This window comes from Sander vitreus, chromosome 4 (genome assembly GCF_031162955.1).
Source record: "Sander vitreus isolate 19-12246 chromosome 4, sanVit1, whole genome shotgun sequence".
NCBI lineage: Eukaryota > Metazoa > Chordata > Actinopteri > Perciformes > Percidae > Sander > Sander vitreus.
Genome location: NC_135858.1, coordinates 28,848,317 through 28,869,145, shown reverse-complemented (window position 1 = coordinate 28,869,145; position 20,829 = coordinate 28,848,317). Strand labels below are relative to the sequence as shown.

The 20,829-nt window shown below is 43.8% G+C and overlaps 1 protein-coding gene across 1 annotated transcript in view; it reads left to right on the top strand.

The window, feature by feature from the left end:
* Positions 1-20,829, top strand: part of chd6 (chromodomain helicase DNA binding protein 6) — a 165,742-nt gene that overhangs the window by 133,984 nt on the left and 10,929 nt on the right. Inside the window, 13 exon segments of the mRNA XM_078249261.1 lie at positions 727-805; positions 1,461-1,518; positions 3,987-4,359; positions 5,554-5,762; positions 6,729-6,803; positions 7,283-7,380; positions 8,897-9,709; positions 11,265-11,513; positions 12,672-12,993; positions 14,679-16,154; positions 17,351-17,502; positions 18,688-18,954; positions 20,212-20,826. Of these exon segments, the coding sequence (XP_078105387.1) occupies positions 727-805; positions 1,461-1,518; positions 3,987-4,359; positions 5,554-5,762; positions 6,729-6,803; positions 7,283-7,380; positions 8,897-9,709; positions 11,265-11,513; positions 12,672-12,993; positions 14,679-16,154; positions 17,351-17,502; positions 18,688-18,954; positions 20,212-20,826 (4,786 nt within the window).

Here is a 20,829-nt window from a genome sequence, read left to right as displayed (position 1 = left end):
CCGCAGTTGCTTCTGCTTCTTCTCCTCCAGGAAAACATGACCGCGTTGCATTGTGGTATACGGGAGTTAAATGTAGGGTACATCGTATGCACGCTCAAATTAGCTGTGGATTGTGGGGAAGTTTTATAGTGGACTATATAGTGAATGAAATGAACCCCGGAGAATTTGAACACCGGTACAAAATGGTGAACACACCTTTCTGTCGTCTCCTTTGTATTGTTTTTACTGCATTAACTGCTTGATGCATTAGCCATCATCTGTGCTTGCTTGTTTGTGTGCCACTTGTTTGTATGGCTTAATCCCTTTTGCCTAGGTCTGCTGTCATTATAGATGTAATGTAATTTATTTTAATTAACCACTGTATTTTAGGATGCCTATTGTCAGCTGGCCGGGGACTACAGCTGGACATTAGCCGTAGAGGCTAAAGCTGCTCCTTTTACTGTACAGTGAATTAAAGGGGACTGTCCACAACATTATAAACTAATAAACTATACAGTGCACTATTTCCGTGATAGGGATCGGTTTTCGAACACAGCTAGTGTGTGTGTGTGTGTGTGTGTGTGTGTGTGTGTGTGTGTGTGTGTGTGTGTGGACTCTTGCTGTTTTCTATCCCATTTAATTCTGTCCTTACATTTGTTGGCCTCAGTCAAACATGACATTGCTCCATAGGACATTGTCTGAGGTATTAAAGCTTTTTTCCCTTCTTTCTGTCGTTTCTTCTGTCAGTGTGTGCAAAACGGAGGAGGCGAAGGAAGAGAGTGAAAGCAAAGCTGACGGAGGGGAGGACAGAGACGAGAGCAGCAAGGTGAAGAGCAACATTATCTCTCTTTCTTTTATTCTCTCTGTCAACCTAAGATTCCTTTATGGGTACAATATTTTCCTAATCGGAGTCCCTTGGGATAAAAAGTCAAATTTTTTGGTGGTTATAGTTGAAATTGCCTTTGAATGTTTTGGATCTTTCCGTGTTGATGGGCAACAGACCCGTGTGGCCTCTGGGTACTGTAAAAACAATTGTGTAGAGTTAATGATGCATTTTAATACAAAACAACACTTTTAATACCAGAACAGGGTTAGTCTTAACCGTAAATATAAAAGTAATATTAATCATGACTTTTACAAATGTTTTGTAGTTGATCACCATTTAAATTGTTGAAAACAACGAAATAAAAATATTTAATTTGCAAATTTAAGCTGTTTGAAGTTAAAGGTGCTGTAGGTAGGATTGTGAAGATCCAGGACTTAGCAAGACAACACAAGGGTTACGATAATAATGGGTTTACGTTTCCTCTCATTTTGAAACCATTACTTATAATATGTGAATGTTTTTTTTTTTTTTTTTGGAGGAAATGGTAGAGCTGGGCCATAACTTTAATGTCATTGTTTTTCCTCTCATGATATTGTATTATGATAGTATGGATGTTTTCTCTTTGGTAATATTTGTGTGCGTCTTGAATTCCCAGGGAGAGGAAACCTGCTCCAGCACGGATACCTCTGACAAGCCTGACAGCACCGGTCCAGGTGAGACACACCGCCCACATACTGCTCTTACATAAACACATTTGGTAATATCAAGAATGACAAGTCACTACACAGTATGCGTCCTCCACAAGCGCAGAGAAGCATCTTTAACACTTAAAGTGCTCATATTATGCTAATTTTCAGGTTCGTAATTGTATTTAGAGGTTGTACCAGAATAGGTTTACATGGTTTAATTTTCAAAAAAACACCATATTTTTGTTGTAGTGCACATTGCTGCAGCTCCTCTTTTCACTCTGTGTGTTGAGCTCTCTGTTTTAGCTACAGAGTGAGACATCTCACTTCTGTTCCATCTTTGTTGGGAGTCGCACATTCGCGGTACCTAGGTAAGGACTACTAGCCAGTCAGAAGCAGAGCATGAGGGCGTGCCATGCTAGCAGCTAGGCGAGCATTATAACGTGTGTTACAAAGTGACGCACGTTTGTCTCTGAAGTAAAGGCTGGACTACAATAGAGCTGTTTGGAGCAGTTTGTGAACAGTGTTTTCTGTTGGAGATGGAGAGATGGTAGGTCCCTTTGGGGTGGACGTGGGGCTTTTTCACTTTGTAAACCTATAACATGCACAAAAAAGGATATATAACACAATACAAAAAAGGGGAAAAAAAAGCATAATATGAGCACTTTAAGATCTATAAACACACATGTATAGGGCTGTATACCGGATTCAATACTTTTTCGGCACAGACCGAATATCCTCCTTAGTATCGATTATCGAAAAGTGCCTCGTCATTCAATACCCAATTTCAATACCTGAGGAGTAAATCTTATCAGAGTCAGTGAGCCAGTAAGCATTGTGGTAGAAATTCTAATACATAGGTGAGATCTGAAATAAAGCTTTCGGTACTTATGTACTTCAGGACAGGCAGGGTTGTGGCAGAACTGAAAGGCCAAACAAAGGTTGGTGGGGGGGGGACTATTTTGAACCAGCTCTGCTGACGCCTCCAGGTGTGAACAGGGTCAAAGTGCATGCATACGTCAGAACATCCTGTCTAGACATTTCGTCTGAAACATTTGTATAGGAGTAGAAACAGCAGATTCAGAAGAAAGAGTAAGCAACAGTATAACAGATTAGTAGATTAGTACATTTCCATTATAGCATACAGCATGCTTCTACCGAGATCTAATAAAGCTGCTGATTGGCTGTCTAACGCTACATGTCGTAGAGACACGCAGGAAAAACTACTACGTTACACAGAGTCGGGGCTCACACAATAGGAGCTGAAAAATAAATAAAAAGATTTGTGCCGTAATGTTGTAATTTCTTTTCTTTTTATATACATTTGGTATTGAAAAAAGTATTGTTTAGGAACCGGTATAGACGTCACGGTATTGAATATTTTTGAATAATACCCAGCCCTACGCATGAATACATGCCCATTCGCCAGCTGTATAATGTCTTGGCATTTGCAGGTCTTAAAGGTAATTTGAAGTGATAATTTCAACTCTTCTGAATCATTATTTTTTTCTCTAATGAGTCCGACGACCCTTTAGACAATAATGATATGATTTCTCTCCACTGGGTTCCATCTCCGCCTCCATTAAGTCCAAGAGGTGCTTCCCCCATGACGGTTCATATCTAAACCCATTTCACCTTTCAGCTGAAGTCTTCTTTTCACTGCTGCTTGCCGGTTAAAATGAGTTTCCCTGTCTCAGTGGGTACATTTAATGGCCATCTACTGTAATTGCTAAATGGCACTCTGGAGAAAGACATCAACACTTGGATACAAATACCTTGTTACCCACTGTTCTGGTGTAAATGAGGGGACATAACAGATACAGTAATATTGTAAAAGTCGTCTGTGTTCTTTCAACCTTTTCTTTCGTATTCAAAGCATACAAAAATGTACTTTGAGTATGAGTTTATAGTTTCAAAGATGGACACATTACACATTTTAAAACCTCAGGCCAGCTGTAGGTAATAGAGCCCAATCTACCTATTTGATTGATCTGTTATTGGCAATTTCTAGCTCATTAGTTCTGTAGTTTATAGTGAGAATTTCAGGATCTGTTCAAATCCAAGCTGGATGAAATCTTTTATTTAATACATTCTGGATTCTATGTTTTAGAGTTTAAACCTCTCACAAAGAGAAACCTAAATTCTTAGTCCTGTTTACTTGCGCTACTTTTGTAGGAAATGTAGGAGTAAAAAGTCCTTTTACGGCTGCTTTGTGTTAAGACACAGGTTTTGGCTTATTGTGTTAAATATAAAAAAGGAGATTGTAGGAAAACATGTCTAGTTTTTTAAAAGTAAGGCATCAGAAAAAGTATTGTTTAGGTACCAAAACTATTATTTTATAGGTAGCGGTATTAAAGGATTTTGAAAAATACCCAGCCCTTCTGTAGAATGGATTTTTAAACTTCACATATTCCTTGTATTACCTTTGATGTAATAATGTGCTTAACATTCCCAGTATCCCTGACTCTGAGAAACATCATTTCTATCCGCCACAGACTCCCAGATGTCAGGTGACTTGTGCGCCCAGGATGCGACATTGGTCACCACGACGACAACGGGAACAGGGACTGGGGTGGCGTCTCTCCATGTGGTCCAAGCCCGGCCCCTCTGGCCCACCGGCCCCGCCCTGACGGCCCGTTTACGCCGCCTGATCACCGCCTACCAGCGCTTCACGCTGCGCCGCGAGCCATTGCTCCGGCACGACTTCCTGCTCCACGATGGCCTCGTCGGCATGGGGATGGGAGGGGCCGGAGCCTCTCACAGTCATCACGCCGCCGGGCCGCTGGCGTGGCAGCTGGGCGAGGAGCTCAGGCGGTGCTCGGTGGTCGCCACGGAACCCGACCCCTTGTTCCTGGAGTGGCAGAGAAGGTAACCATGTTGGACATACTCCATACTATCAGTATCAGCTGTTTTAAGATCAATATTGTATCAGTGTTAGGACTGCACGATATGAAGAAAATATCGCGATTGCGATTATTTTGACTGATATTGCAAATGCGATATGATTTAAGATATTGGAGGGAATGATCATTTTTCTATAATTATTCTAATTTTCATTGAAAAATATTTTAAAGTGCTCATATTATGCTCATTTTCAGGATCATAATTGTAATTTGAGATTGTATCAGAATAGGTTTACATGGTTTAATAAAAAAAAAAAAAAAAACACCATATTTTTGTTGTACTGCACATTGCTGCAGCTCCTCTTTTCACCCTGTGTTCAGGTCTCTGTTTTAGCTACAGAGTGAGACCTCTCACTGTTGGCAGTCGCACATGTGCAGTAGCTAGGTAAGATCACATCATCTAGCTAGCTGTTTGTTTCTACAACTTCAGTAGTACAAGGCAGGATTAGCCGGGAGACTTCTTCTATCGAGGGCACACTTCCAACTTTGTGTGGAATACCTGCAGAACAGGGACATGTAAGTAGTTCTTTTGTAGATTATGGTGAACTAGTGTGTGTTGTAGCAGGCTAGTGATGCAGAAAGCCCTGCCGATTTTGAACAGCTGACCCGGAGACTGAAGGCAGAAGACATTCAGAAACCCGTATCTCACTCAAAACAGCATGGATGTTTTTTTTTTTTTTCAAAGTTTGTATGCGTGTGGAAGCACCAGAGATACAAAATAACACCCCAAATCCCAGAAAAAACATCTCTGCAGCACCACAATGATCCTAACCCTAACCCACAAAATGTCCTTCAGACATCTTTCAATAGTGCAACACAAACCTCTTGGAACCAGTTTTGGATTTAAAGACTAAGCTGGGTAATTGGTAGAAGCCTAAAGGCTACAAATATGCTTTTTCTTTCTTTTCTTTTTTACAAGGCAGGAGTTCTGTAAATGTTTGTATTCAAAACAACCTCTTGTGGCATCTTTGTATAACCTATATGTAAGTACGGCAGGTTGTCTTGAAGTGCAGGCATTCCATCTTCCATCATCATTTTGATGAACTTTGCTTGCTTGCTGCTCTCCTTAAACAATCCTAATCTAAACCTTCAGCATCGCTGTCCACTTCATGAATATGATACTTGAAACATCATATCTGCCCTTCTGTCCATGTTTTAGGTGGACTCGTCGAGAGCAAGCTGATTTTTACCGCACCGTGTCATCATTCGGGGTGGTGTACGACCCAGAGAGGAAGTCCTTCGACTGGTCCCAGTTCAGAGCGCTGGCCCGACTGGAGAGGAAGACGGACGAGAGTCTGGAGAAATACTTCAACTCCTTCGTCAACATGTGTAGGACGGCCTGCAAACTGCCTCCAAGGAAGGAAGAAGGTATTGAGCGAGTGTGCATGTGTGTGTTAGGGCCGAACGATTTAAGAAACCATCTAATTGCGATTTTTCTGCCAGATATTGCGATTACGATTAGATTTGCAATTTTTATTTAAAGTTTGGCTAAAGTTCAATATTGTCTGTATAACAGATAAAACATGTCATGGAACATTAGAACATGAGACGCCATCAAACTATATTTTTAATGCGAAGAACATACTTAGACTTAGACTTCTCTTTATTGATCCTTTTGGGATGACTCCCGCAAGGAAATTAGATATCCAGCAGCAGATTTTAGCAGCTTACTCTTTAAATAAAGAGGTATAAAAAAATACAGTATAGAAAAAATTGAAATGAATTTCCAGTAATAAAAAAGGGATATGTAACATTATTCCAGCATTTATCTTTAAAAAAAAAAAAAATATATATATATATATAATACTAAAAAGAGGAATAAGTAATGTTAAACCAAATGTTACACCAAACATTCACCTACAAATTCACAGTCGATGAATAGCAGTCCTCACGATTAGCTAATCACATTCTTTCAAATGGCTTTCGATTTGAAAACGATTAATCCTTTAGCCCGTGTGGGTGTGTGTGTGTGTGTGTGTGTGTGTGTGTGTGTGTGCGTGCGCGCACGTGTGGTCACGTGCTATTTAAACATGACGGGCATGGCCTGAACTTGAAGAAACTTTGCTGATTTAATTTACCATGTTAATGTGGTTATTAAAACAGGAAGCTCAGGGTTCCTGTTTGGTGTTTTAAGCCCCCAACGTCGCCTTCCAGGCAGCGCGGCAATGGTTATGTTTAGGGTTAAGGTTAGCTGCCTGGAATGCGACGTTGGGGGCTTAAAACACCATCGAGCTTCCTGCTTTGTTTTAATAGCCACCGTTTTTCTTTTACATCATAAATACAAGTCCAACACTGCATTATTATTTACAAGTTAATGTTGTCATTGGGGTGTAGCTGCAGCCCTCATGTCCCTCCTGGGGACCTCGTTCCTGGGGAACATTACTGCCCCATGCTGGTGGGAGGATTCAGGTGATCTTTATTGACAGTTCATTTACAGTTCAGTACATTCAGTTGAGACCCAAACTCGCTAAACAAATGGGAAAAATATTTAAAAAATAAATAAATAATGTTAATCAGTATAAGGACATATTACAACATGTGAAATGTGTATCATCATAAATGTGACCTGTGAAATGAATTTAAACTGTGTTTTTATTTGCCACAAATTGCACATTTTAATGTTAAAAAAACATCAGGATCTGGAAACTATTTTTCTGATTGGTGACAGGAGGATGTACATCACACTCAAAGACAGGGCTGACTCCTGCACATACAAACACACTTGAAGTTACTTCTCTCACTACCTTCATCTCTGCATCTCACCTACCTTCTCCACGCGTCTCACTGCCACTGCTCAATGTTAACTCTCTCTCTCCCCCTCTCTCTCTCTCTCTCTCTCTCTCTCTCTCTCCCTCCCTCCCTCTGGCCTTCCCTCTGGTTTCCTTCAGGGCTGGTGGATCCCGCTGTGCTGGTGGAGCCTTTGACCGAAGAGAGAGCTGCCCGTACTTTATACCGCATCGAGCTGCTCCGGAAGATCAGAGAGCAGGTGGGCTCTTTGTAGGAACAAAGCTTCATCATTAATACCAGTTTTCACTTTTGCGACTCAGAAAAATTGACTTCAAAGTTCATCTTCAACACAAGAGAGCAGAGTGCATTGATGGATGCACATGAACCTTATTTATCTCTCGGCTTTTTAGCTGAAGCTTCTGATCGATGCGTGTTGTGTCAGAAGTAGCTCCTTTCTTCTAGTGTCATAAATAAAACTACAAAGTCTGGTGAAGATAGACATCCATAAATCTATCTATAATTCATATAAAAAAAACTTCCTACACCCTAATATTTTGCATAATAATCATTTTTTAAGATTAGTTTTCTACAAAAGGGATCCAGTTGTTTGTACATTCGTAGTTTCAGTGCAGTGCCTCAGATTCTCCAAAATGTAAACAGTGTCAGGCTAAAAGTTGGCGCTCAGGTGCAGCTAACTCGTTGTACCCTGTTTGCATCACCCAAGGCATGATGGGAACTGTGCTGGCAGTGCTCAAAACATATTCATCCTAAAAGCAAATGAGTAAGTAAACAATAAGATGTTATGTATATTTATTATCAGTCTTCACTAGAGAGATGCCAGGAAATGAGGGGAACTAGGGACACGGTTCATGGTCGACATCTTAAACTTTGAGGCCACCGGGGGGGGTTCATATATTAATGGACACTATCTATTCTTATTCAGCTATTTGCTGTGTCTTGGAAACCTGTGAACATGCATGCAAAAAAAGACCAAAACTTTCAGTGTGCATACAACGTTGCATGCTTGCTATGTTTACAAAATGGTGTAGTTCTAGTGAAGATAATGACCTCTTCTGAAGAGTCCATCATGTGTTTTTAATCCTCCGTGTCCTCCTTGGCTACTAGCAACTGTGTAGAGGAGGGGTGGGGGTGGTGTCATTTGGATGCGCCAACAGCGTTGTTGTCATTACTTAGAATTCCTCCTGGGGGAGACGGAAGCGACGCACTTTAGCTTTAAATCATTTTAAACAGGCCTTAATATACTGTCTAGGCAAGACCCACACAGCAGCTTCGCAACTCCCGTAAGGGACCTCTGTATCGCTTTTGGATCCGAGCCAACACTAAGAGCGGAGGTGCTCGGGTTCTCCACACGGTAACTAGACATCAGTCCTATAATATGAATGAGGACATCGGTAAATTGTTTCAGACGATGTTTCCGGACTCAGACATCTGACGTTTTTTTCTTTTAATGTCATTGTATAGATCTTAAATTTCATTCATAATGTTCTTAAAAAGTCTTCCATTTGACTTGGTGAAACCTTCAGAAACCCTGTAAGTCATGTTGTAACTGTGACTGAGCCAGTACATAAAGGGAATAAGGGAATGGGGGGGGGGGAAGCCTGGGGTTCAAGGGGTTAAAGCAAACAGAAAGAAGCTTCTTAGGGCTGTGTTGTGTTGATAGATTTCATGGAACTTTACATTTATTCTTTAAATCTCTGATATTTTACACTCACACCTTGTGCCTTCCTGCTCTCCGAACTCATTCCTTCCCTCAGGTTCTCCGTCACCCGTTGCTCTCGGCCCGCCTCCAGCTGTGCCGCCCCTCCCTCTACCTTCCAGTCTGGTGGGAGTCTGGCAAACACGACCGTGACCTCCTGATCGGGGCGGCGCGCCACGGCCTGAGCCGCACCGACTTCTACATCCTGAACGACCCCCAGCTGAGCTTCCTGGAAGCTCACAGGAACTACGTCAGGGGGCACCCGGCTCATCTTCATCCCCAGAGCCACCACCACCCTCACCACCCGGGCTTGGTGACTCACTCTAGCATCACTTCTTCATCGTCCTCGTCTAATCCGCAGCTGCCTCTTCCTCACTGCTGCCTGTATGATTCGGGTCTGGGTCGCCACTCCCCTCAGCCCCCCGAGTATCCCCACCAGTCCTCTCACCACCACCAGCATCACTCTGTGCCTCCATCGGCTCCTTCTCCTTCCTCTTCGTCCTCCTCTCACCCTCACCTCCACCCTCTGCCGCTGGATGCCCAAAATTCTGCCTCCCCCAGTCTGGGAATAGTTCCTGGCTCCCGGGGAGATTTCCTCGACTGTCCCCCTCTGGATGACACCCTGGAGCTGGGTGCGCTGCAGCATGACCCCCTGTCTGCAGATGCCCTACACGGAGGGAAGGCGTCCAAAGACGCCCTCAACGGTTTCCCGTTCAATTCGGCCGCGGGAGGCCAGAGCATGCTCAACTCGTATGGCGTGGGGGGAACGGACCTCGATTTGAAACTAAGGAGTGACGTGCTTGTAGGTGAGCAGGGCTCCTCAGAGGAAACGGGCCTGATGGCGCCATCAGTGGAGCTGGATCAGTTACAGGTACACACTGTGCTTTAAATCTGTATTCTCCTTATTCGTATAGTCCAGGGGTCAGCCACCTTTACAATCAAAAGAGCCGTTTTTTGACCCAAAGAAATTAAAAGAAATTTGTCTGGAGCCGCAAACATATTCAATTCTAATAATAAAGGTAACGCAGTTCATTTAGAATCGGAATCCGAAAAGGTTTTATTGCCACAACAAGTTACACTTAATGTGGAATTTGCCTTGGTGAATGGTGCATACATAACAAACATATTAAACATGAGTGGCGTGAGGTTTTGGTCCTGATGTAAGTGTCAATTAGCCTGTCAACATTACTAATGGTTCTAAGTGAGCATGTATTAATATGGTGATGTTTGTTGCAGTTTTTATGGCCGTGTCTTTGACGGTCTTTGCGGAGAGGCATCTCTTTAATTCTCTGAACAATCACAATTTCCAAATCTAGCAGCAGCAGCAGCAGTAGTGGAGTTTGGAGATTTGATCCAATTCTTCAAAGTACATTTGCTCTGGTCCACTTCTGAAAGTCTCTCTTTCTCTCATACCCAGCTGAGTACTTAAGCAAATGATCTGCTTGATCTGGAAATGTCTTTTATAATACATTTTTTGATGCTTGCCAATTCTTCGCTGCAGATCATGCAGAGCGGTAAGCCATCAGCTTTGGCGGTTAAAGCAAATGAATCTGTCTACGCACTATTCATTCATTCTTTTCTTTTTTTGGTTTTGTACCCATATCTAGTCTATGGAAACTCAACATTTTAGAGGATAAGGTGCCTGGCTTTGTAGGCTATGACGCACATTTTAGTTGCCTGAATTTAATATGTAGCCTAAATGGAGAATGTAAGAATCACTTTAGGCCTGCAACAATAATAAATTAAAGGTGCCCTGCCCCACACGTATTTCATTACTTTGTGGTAATGTCTGAAGTTCTACCATGGACTCTGTAACATTTTTTGTGGGAAAAAAATGCCTTGGTTACCTTGTTTCAAGCCATTCTAGCGTGGAATAGAAAGCCTGCAGGAAGACTCTGCTCGATTTGTGCCAGTTCTCATTAATATTCAACGAGCTTAGCTGCTTGACTCTGATTGGCTAACAACTAGCCAATGAGAGCCTGGCTATCAGCATCCTTTACCCAGCGCCACTGGGCGACCTCATGAATAGTAATGAGCTCAGGCAACACCACGTCAGACTGACCAGCTTTTGTAACTGGCCTGATTTCTCCGCTTATTTCTTTTCAACGGCTAGAGCTGACAGAGGAGGTAGCAGTTCATTTTCACATTCACGACATAACACAAACACGTATGGACCTAACATACACAAGTAAAAACGGTTTTGTGTGGCAGGGCACCTTTAAATTTAAAATGTTAAAAAAATAACTATTATTCATTTCCATTTAACTTTTTGTCAAAGCCACAGGGAGCCACTGGCTTAGTCTGTAAACTGTGGAGCTGCAGGTGGCCTACCCCTGGTTTAGTCTGTGGTACGTGAGAAAATGATGACAAATCCACGTTTGTGTGCATCATCATCTTTCACGCATCCATCCCCTTTGCCCCTGCAGGCTCCCTGGGATGGCACGGACCACTCCAGTCCAGCTCACCACATGTTCAATGAATCGGATCCCATCCTGGGTCCTCCCACTCTGGAGGCCGGCTTCCTGGAGGACGAGGAGGCCCAGGGGGGAGACCGGGGAGGGGAGGAAGGGGGAACTCTGGAGGAGTGTCTGGGCCTTCCACCCTCATCCTCCCCCTCCCACCCGTCTGCAGGAGATTCTGTGGAGCCGCTGTCCTCAAGTTATATGCTCTTCAAGGTAGGCCTGTAACAATGATTACATAATTGTCTAATCGCAATATTTTTACATAATCGCCGTTTTCTTTGTTTAACCGCAAATAATTGCCAACATTAGCTGAGGTCCTAAGGGACTGCTGGTGGTTTTGTCAAATGTTAGGTTCATTGAAGAAAAAAATACAATGTTTTATCATAACAAAGAGGCGTGGTTTACTTCATAGTGGTTTACCTGTGTTATTACATTATCTGGGTCACATAACAGGGATATAACCAAAATATGTATCCTGGGATTCATTCAAAACTTTATTTGTTTGAAAAATAAATACATTAATAAATATTTTTTAATTTGACTGAAAGAGACAATTATATTGTTAATCACAATTATTTCTAAGACAATACATTATACAATAAAATTTGGAATTGTTACATCACAGAGAACTGTGATAAACGTATCTGAATGGCTTTGTGCCGAGCACTGAGGCCTTTGACTCTCTCTGGCTGTTAACATTATGGAAATGTTTAACTAATGAGAGAAAACACCAGCTGTTAAAAGAAGACCACGGTGAACTGAGCAAGTCTGTTTTATTTTAAGACTAATATTTTTTCCGGTTATATATATATATCTCAAATGTATGCAAAATGTATGCAAAATCACAAGTAAAATAATCACAGTGACGATCAGTGGGATAAATCATGTTCCACTGGTATCATTCACATCAAACTAAAGTCTTCATACATACAAAGAAAAACATGTATTTTGGGTCGGGTCGTGGGGGTAGCAGCTCCAGCAGGGGACCCCAAACTTCCCTTTCCCGAGCCACATTAACCAGCTCCGACTGGGGGATCCCGAGGCGTTCCCAGGCCAGGTTAGAGATATAATCCCTCCACCTAGTCCTGGGTCTCCCCCGAGGCCTCCTCCCAGCTGGACGTGCCTGGAACACCTCCCTAGGGAGGCGCCCAGGGGGCATCCTTACCAGATGCCCGAACCACCTCAACTGGCTCCTTTCGACGCGAAGGAGCAGCGGCTCTACTCCGAGCTCCTCACGGATAACTGAGCTTCTCACCCTATCTCTCTCCTGAGGAAACCCATTTCGGCCGCTTGTACCCTGGATCTTCGTAACTAGCATTTTTTATAACCATAACTCAATAACTCAAGACCCTTTTTGTTTTCTGCATTCAGGACATTGGTGTGAGCGAGGAACCCAGCGCAGATCAAACGGACCTGTCGGCGAGCCCCCCTCCTCCCTACGTCCCCCCTCCTCCCCTCTCTCTGTCTGGCATCACTGGCCACGAGCCGCAGGATAGGCTGGGCCACTCCGACGTCGCCGAGAGCCTGGCCAATCCTGTGGAGGGAGGAGAAGGCCAGGAAGTAGGCGTAGGGTTCCAGTTTGATGACAAGGAGGAAGAAGAAGTGGAAGACTTGTCCAGGGCCGCCATGGAGCACAACTTGGAAAAACAAAGCGTTCACTGTCTGGGAGGAGAGGAGTGTGATGCAGACCAAGGTATGTCAAAAATACTGCTAGTGTTTACAATGGATCCCAAAACTAATTCCTTTTACTTAAGTGGCTGTAAGGGGTGGTAGATAGTAGGGCTGCACAATTAATCACAATCGTATCGAAATATTTGTCAACCCATTCTGAATGAAGTATTGTGGCGCTGCAGAGACGTCCTATTCTACAGACTAAAGGAAAAAAAAAAATTGTTTGGTACAGATCCTCAAATCACACCATAATCTTTTTTTTAATTTCTTTTAATTTTCAATGAAAATTAGAATAATGATACAAAAATGATCATTCCCTCCAATATCGTGAATCATATCGCAATATCACTCAAAATAATCGCAATTAGGGGCGCCTCTAGCTCACCCAGTAGAGTGTGCGCCCCATGTAGGCTGAGTCCTTGGCAGTGGCCCGGGTTCGAATCCGACGCGAGGCCCTTTGCTGCATGTCTCCCCCTTTTCTCTCCCCTTCCCTCTCTTCAAACTGTCCTGTTGATTAAAGGCCATAAAAAAGCCTCAAACAATAATCTAAAAAAATAATAATCATAATAATCGCAATTAGATATTTTTTGTAAAATTAGTGTGATTTCAAATTTGTTTGTATCATTTTTGTTTTGTTGTACACAGTTAGGGCTGAAACGATTCCCCGAATAGTTCGATTACAAATAAATCAATGTAATTACGGTTGTACGGCTCACTGTGTTTCCACACGGAGGATAATTACCAGCGCACACAACAGGTTGATGCTTCTGTGGACACAAGACCGTTTGTATACTGTCTATGCACTGACGGCCCAGATTACAAATGAACGAAGGCGAAAATAGCGAGGGTCTAAGAGAAGAGACGGGCGAGAGAAAACGACAGAAAGTTTGGGATCATTTTAAGCTGCAAACATGCTACTACATCATCTTTGTAGAAAACATCCAGTCTACTCATCCATTTCACGGGGCGAACCCGACACAAGGTAGCTAACTAACGTCTGCTGCTCTCGTCCACCGCGCTGTTTTACACAACTAGCCTACAGCATGCTACTCTGCAAATAGCCATGTTTTACCAACAAGCTAAAACGAGAGCTGTCGGTTTGTAGTCTAACTGTTTATTAGTTTGCTACTAATCTTTGGAAACTTAGCTGCTGCCGGAGACAAACCGGCTCCTCCCCCCAGCATGGCCACTTAATATGCACGTGAATGATGTCGTCATGCTGGTGACGTCTGCATTCTTTATTCTTTCTCCTCACTGTGTATTAGGCTTCTGAAAATGTGTCCCCCAGAACAGTGTAGTTGAATAGCCCTGCTGTAAGCTTTGTACCAGCACATTTACCCTCTGGTTAGTGAACAGCTCTTTTGCATATCCAGTGCAAAGAGCCAGAGGCAAGAAGGGGAAGGGGGTGAAAAATATTAACATTTGGGCCACCAAAAGTGTACTTGGAATTTGGCAATAAAAAATAATAAAAAAACTTGGCTTTTGTATATATACAAAAGACAGGTTTACTTTTTTTTAGTACACAGCAATAATAAATATTTACTATTGCTGTTTACTAAGTATTTCTTATCCGATTAATCGATGGAATAATCGGTAGAATACTCGATTACTAAAATAATCAATAGCTGCAGCCCTATACACAATGTAAATTGAATGTAAATCAATACATTTCAATAATATTTTTTAATAAAATGCTCACCGGCGCAGACCGAAGTTTGGGAGTCATGGATCCACCCATGGAAGTGCCACAGCTGGACGGGATCGTGCCAGAGCCGGGCCTTGGAGAACAGGACGAACAAGACCTTCAGGAGAGCTTCGACCAGGCAGAGCATAAAGTGGAGTTGCCGCGAGACGTGCATCCGTATCTCGGGAAGCTGGGACAGGAGGGTAGCCTCGCGTGTCCTGAGTCTATTGAAGAGCCTGGAGAGGAAGTGGGCGGGTTGATCCTGTATCAGACGGTGGAGGAAAACTCTCTTGACACTGAAACATTGATGGGCAGTGCAGCTGGAGAGGATGGTCCAGCGGAGTGCGCCGACCTGGCAGATCAAGTGGACGAGATCTCTGAAGGGCAGATGGATCATGTTTCTCTCATGGATGTGGCAGTGGTTGGACCCCGCAATGAAACGGCAGCGAACCAACTCGACGTCAAACCCAACGAGATGGTGCTGCAGAGCGTTTACTCAGAATACGCGCAGCCCTCCTGCCCTCCTGCCTCGGTCTCATCCCCCACAGTCGCATCAAAGTCTGATGAAAGCACCACCACGAGTGGCGGCGGCGACGCCGGAGTCAAAACGGAAGTCTCCATGGATCAGGCAAACTACGAAGGTACAGTTGAAGATCTGAACTCGCCAGACGGCAGCAGGGACTGTAAGAATCGAGTCCTGACATTCTCCCTTCACCTGGACAACAAAGACAATCTGCTCGAGCAAAATGAAATCAAAATTGCCCCGACTCTACCTGCAAACAGTATTGACTCAAAGCCATCTGATCTTAAATTTTCTCCGTTATCAGACCGAGGTGGTGAGAAGAAACCACAGCAACTGGAGCTGCCAGTCAAGGTAGAGGAGACCAAGACGGAGACGGCTGTCGATGTCTACCCTGACAGCTCCGAATTCAAACATGGAAAATTCCTTTCCTACTGCGTGAAGTCGGAAAACGTGGTGACCAAAGCTGAGCAGTTAGACTATCCTGTCAAACCAGAAACGCCGGAGACTAAAGCCGAAGATTTAAGCCTTCCCATGAAGCCTGAGAGCTTGGACCGTAAACCCGAAGTCCTCCAGTTCGCCGCCTACTCAGAGGGCGCCGAAATCAAATCTGAAGCGAAACCAGTAGCTCTCCAGTTCGCCGCGTATACAGACGGAGCGACGCTGAAGACCAAGGCAGAGCCAGAGGATTTAAGGTTAACGGCCTTCCCCGACACCTCTGCCATCAAGCCCGAAGCCAAGCCAGAGGCTCTGGAGTTCCCGACCTACCCAGACAGCTCTGAGATCAAACCCCAGGCCAAGCCGGAGCACCTGGAGTTTACAGCTCTACCCCAGATCAAAGCCGAGGCCAAGCGAGAGCTGCTGGAGGCAGACAGCACCGTCCTGACCCCGAAGCTGGAGCAGGCAGACGGGCTGCTGGACGCCTCGGAGAGTCTGGGGGGGAAAGGTCCCGTGAAGGAGGAGAGGCCATCTACACCAGGTGAGAACACTCAGACCTGGCGAACGACCGTTTTTAGAATCGTTTCAAATGGTTAATACACATCCGAGCTGCCGGTTATTACATCAACGTTTCTATTGATTAATCCTCCCATCTTCTGTTTAGTCCATAACATGACTGAAAGTGATGACTCCCCCCTCGTCCAATAAAACACTACAACTTTACTACATTACTACAATTCACTACGTTTTAGGGTTGTATCATTGTTTTTATCATTTTAATTACTTTAATTACATAATTAAGGGAACACGCCGACTTATTGGGACTTTGTCTTATTCACCTTATCCCCCAGAGTTAGATAAGTCCATACATACCCTTCTCATCTCCGTGCGTGTCGTAACTCTGTCTGACGCCCCCACCGCTAGCCTAGCTTAGCACAGATCCTGGAGGTAACCGGCTCCAACTAGCCTACTGCTCCCAATCAGTGACAAAATAACGCCAACATTTTCCTATTTACATGTTGCGATTTGTATGGTCACAGCGTGTACAAATAACAAGGTCACACGAGACACAGCCATCTTCTAACCGTATACATACTGGGAACTATATTCTCAGAAAGGCGAAGCACTGTTACTCTCTGCTCTTCGCCCTGGGGCTTCTCAGGTGCTGCAAGCAAATCACTCCGCCCAAGTAGCAGAAGTAGCAGTGGGACCAGCGGTGGGACTTATCTAACTCTGGGGGATACGGTGAATAAGCAAAAGTACCAATAAGTCAGCGTGTTCCTTTAAACCTTTGTCATATATTAAACTTGGCAAATATTTGTTAAAGGCAAAATATGTGTCAAACCATTCTGAATTTAATATTGTGGTGCTGCATGTTCCAGCCTACAAATCCTATCCTACAGACTGAAGAAAAAAAACTCTTTGTTTGGGACAGATCCTCGCAAAAATCACATTGAAAAAAAAAAAGTACTTTAATATTTTTCAATGAATTATAATTCCCTTCAAATATCGCAAATCATATCAGTCAAAATAACCGCAATTAGATATTTTCCTCCTACCGTGCAGCCCTAACGTTATCTGCAAACCACGTGAAGCGTAGTGTACGGACGTTTGCATTCTTGTTGTCACAATGTTGTTGTGATTGTTAGGATTTAATTAAAATGCAATGCTATTTCAAAAAACAACAAAGAAAACAAGGCATATTGTTGAGCTCCATCCTGTCCCCCTCCCCTCCAGTGGCCGTGGTGGAAGGTTACGCGGGCAGCCCCAGGTTTGCAGCCCCTATTTCCATGTGTGAGATCCCTGACAGCCTCCATGACACCCGGGAGCCAACCATCGCTCAGCTGCTGCAGGAGAAAGCACTGTACTCGTTTTCTGAGTGGCCCAAGGTACTGTGATGTCATTATGTGTCTAAAATGTCTGTTTCTAGAATTAGTTTGTTTTAGCTGCAGATGTTAACTACTAAACGTAATCCTCCAATCTATGCAAGAAAACCTTTTGTTTTTCAGCAACAAAATGTACTATACCATGAGCTACAGGCAATTGTTTTTTTCTTTTTTAAATGTCCTCCTTTTTCCTTTTAGCTGTTAATGATTTTCAGCCAAAAATAGTCACGTTCTATTATTTCCCCCCTGATATCGTGTCACCATGCAGCCAGAAGTTGTTGTATTTTCTGTTGTAAGAAGACAGGGGGGTTAACATTATTGGGGGTGCACTAGTAGCTACACTGCTGGCCGGCAACAGCGATGAAATATAGAGTAGGTGTTGTGGGTCGTGAGCGTGGTCCAATATGAACAAACAATGCTGGACCAGCTGGAAAAAGTTGTTTTGTTAGTGAATACAGCGTGTTGTTCCTTTTTTAGCAACAGTTTGCTTTATTTGAGTTTGATTCCTCATAACCATCATATGTCTTACAATTACATTCTAGGATATCATGCCCTTTTTCTCACAGAAAGAGTTATATTTCAGTCTTTGGACCAGATATATAGGCAGTGGTGGGATGTAACTAAGTACAACTAAGTAGTTCATTTATTCAAGTACTGTACTTAAGTGCAAATGTAGAGCCACTTTCTACTTCTACTCCGCTACATTTCAGAGAGAAATATTATACTTTTACTCCACTACATTCATCTGACAGCTTTAGTTACTAGTTACTTTACAAATTAGGATTTTTGCACACAAACACCTGTCGTTTATAAAATCTGATGTTTTATTATAAATTAAACCACTCAACAATATAACGGCCTACAAGTCCAGCTGAAATGATTACACCATTAAACACACAACAGGTTGGATCGTTTCCAGTTTCTAAAATGGGAGGATTTTTCGGCATTGAGTACTTTTAATACCTAAGTACATTTTCCTGATGATACTAACATACTAAGTAATATTTTCAATGCAGGACTTTGACTTGTAACAGAGTATTTTTACAGTGTGGTATTAGTACTTTTCTTAAATAAAGCATTTGAATACTTCTTCCACCACTGTATATACATATATAGTGGAAACACTGATTTTCGTTATCATCTTCCTGCCATAAATTCAGTCCTATGCTGTTGTCTGGCTCCCTTTAGGACCGGGTTATCATCAACCGCCTAGACAGCATCTGCCACGCCATCCTGAAGGGGAAGTGGCCTTCGTCAAGTGAGCAGTACGACTCGCCGGGCTCCCTGGTGGCCAACTCTTGCCTGGCCAACAGTTTAGCCCAGCAGCAGCAGCACCACCGGGCCAGCTTTCTCCCCACCACGGCCTCCAGCTCGGTCCCAGGCCAGGCCAGGGCTCAGCAGACCAACCTCGGCCTGGGCTTCTCCCTCCCTCCCCCTCTCACAAGACTACCTAAGGTGAGAACATCTCTTTGACCCACCGAATGTATGAATGAAACTCCCTTTTGTTACCTACCATCCGTCCACATGTATCTCCACTATCTCATGCCATGGTTCATTCAGGTGGTGTCCAGTTTGCTCGGCTATCGATGCTAATAGTGCTAACAGACTCCAGATAGCTAACAGACTTACAAGGACTCTGCAAAAGTGCATCATCACTTTGACTTGTCCTTTCTGTGCTCCCAAAGAGTATTATTTTTTAAGTCAATTGAAATAAAAAAATCAGGTATCCTGATAAATTAAAATGTTATGTATCCTTGTTAGATTCATAGCTCAAACATCAACTATCTCTGTTTAGTCAGAATAAGGGATCGACTGATACTGGTTTTTCAGGGCCGATACCGATTATTAGTAGTTTAATAAAACTGATAACAACAAACTCCAACACAAATCTTTGTTTTGATGCTTTAAGCAATTATTTAATAAATGAGAAACTTTGAACGTTAATACCCAGTAAAAGAGACTCAGATAGTGTTGTGGGCGGGACATTAAGTCAGACTCAGCGGGACAGACGCAGAGCTGAAGAGGAGCCAAAGTAGAGCACTTTTTAATTCATTAACTTTATCGGTTGTCAGGCAAATAAAATGCCGACGCAGACAATCTGCCAGGGCCGATAATCGGTCTATCCCCAGTCAGAATACAAAATACTTTAGTGTCAAATGTAGAGCAGGTTTTTCAGGTAGCACTGGGCACCTCTAGTCCACACCATTACTTTGTTGCTTCTTTGTACAGTTCCCTGTCACTGTAATGTGTACTGTTGATATTATACATGTTGATATCAGACTTGGGCAGGTAGTCATATTGTAAACAATTTGTTTAACAGGCATGTAAAGACACATGTACCAATATTAAGGAGAGAAATTGACCCAATTTGTAGTCAGACTAAATTACCCGTAGGCATCGTTCCCAAAATGTTCCCCTCCATAGATACCAGGGAACAGATGGGTTGAGGGCTATTTATTTTCACTTCATATCTCATGCTCTCAGAGGTAAACAAACCAGGCAAGATCAGTTTTAAAGCCTGAAGCAGCTTCCCAAGAAGAGAGCGTAAACACATTTTGAAACATCTGTCCAAGTGTCGGGCTCGTGGTTTTTACCCAGGTCTGGTTGACAGCCACCACTGTGTTGTGTCTCAGTCCATATGTATGTTTAACAAAGCCATCGTCTCTCTCCCCATTCTTGTCTACCCCTCACCCACTCTGTCCACTTTGGCAGTACATGTCGCGGGGCGGCGCATGTGGGCGCGGAGCTTGGCGCCTCAACTCCTTGCCTCTCTTACAGGAGAGGCTCGTGGCTCCTCCGTACCTCCCCGAGCTCAAACGAGCGGGGGGTCGGCGGTCATTTGACTACGAAGCTGCTGCCGCTGCAGCCGCCGCCAAGGTTTTAGCAGGGAAGTCGGCATGCCATGCTGCCACCACGAGCTCCGGCGGCGCTACTCCGGTGGTGGCGCCGGCCTCTCACCGCACGGGAGCCGCCATGTTGATCAACGGCTGGCAAGAAACGGCCATAGATCTGACCAAGTCGTCCGGAGAGATAAGCACCACCAGTGGCATCGGGACGGGAGAAGCACTCGGTCACCACGGCGCTGGCAGCTGTCACAAGCTGCCGCCACCGCCGCCCCCCATCACAGCACCGCTGCAAGGCTCTGTGGGAATGGACATGGCTGGGATACTGCAGGCAGGGCTCATCCATCCTGTTACGGGCCAAATAGTTAACGGAAGCCTGAGGGGAGATGACTCACTGAGGAGGAGGAGAGGGAGGAGGAGAAACGTGGAAGCACTGTACTCTGAGTTCACCAAGAGCAGAGGACTGCACCTCCCAGAGACACAGGTG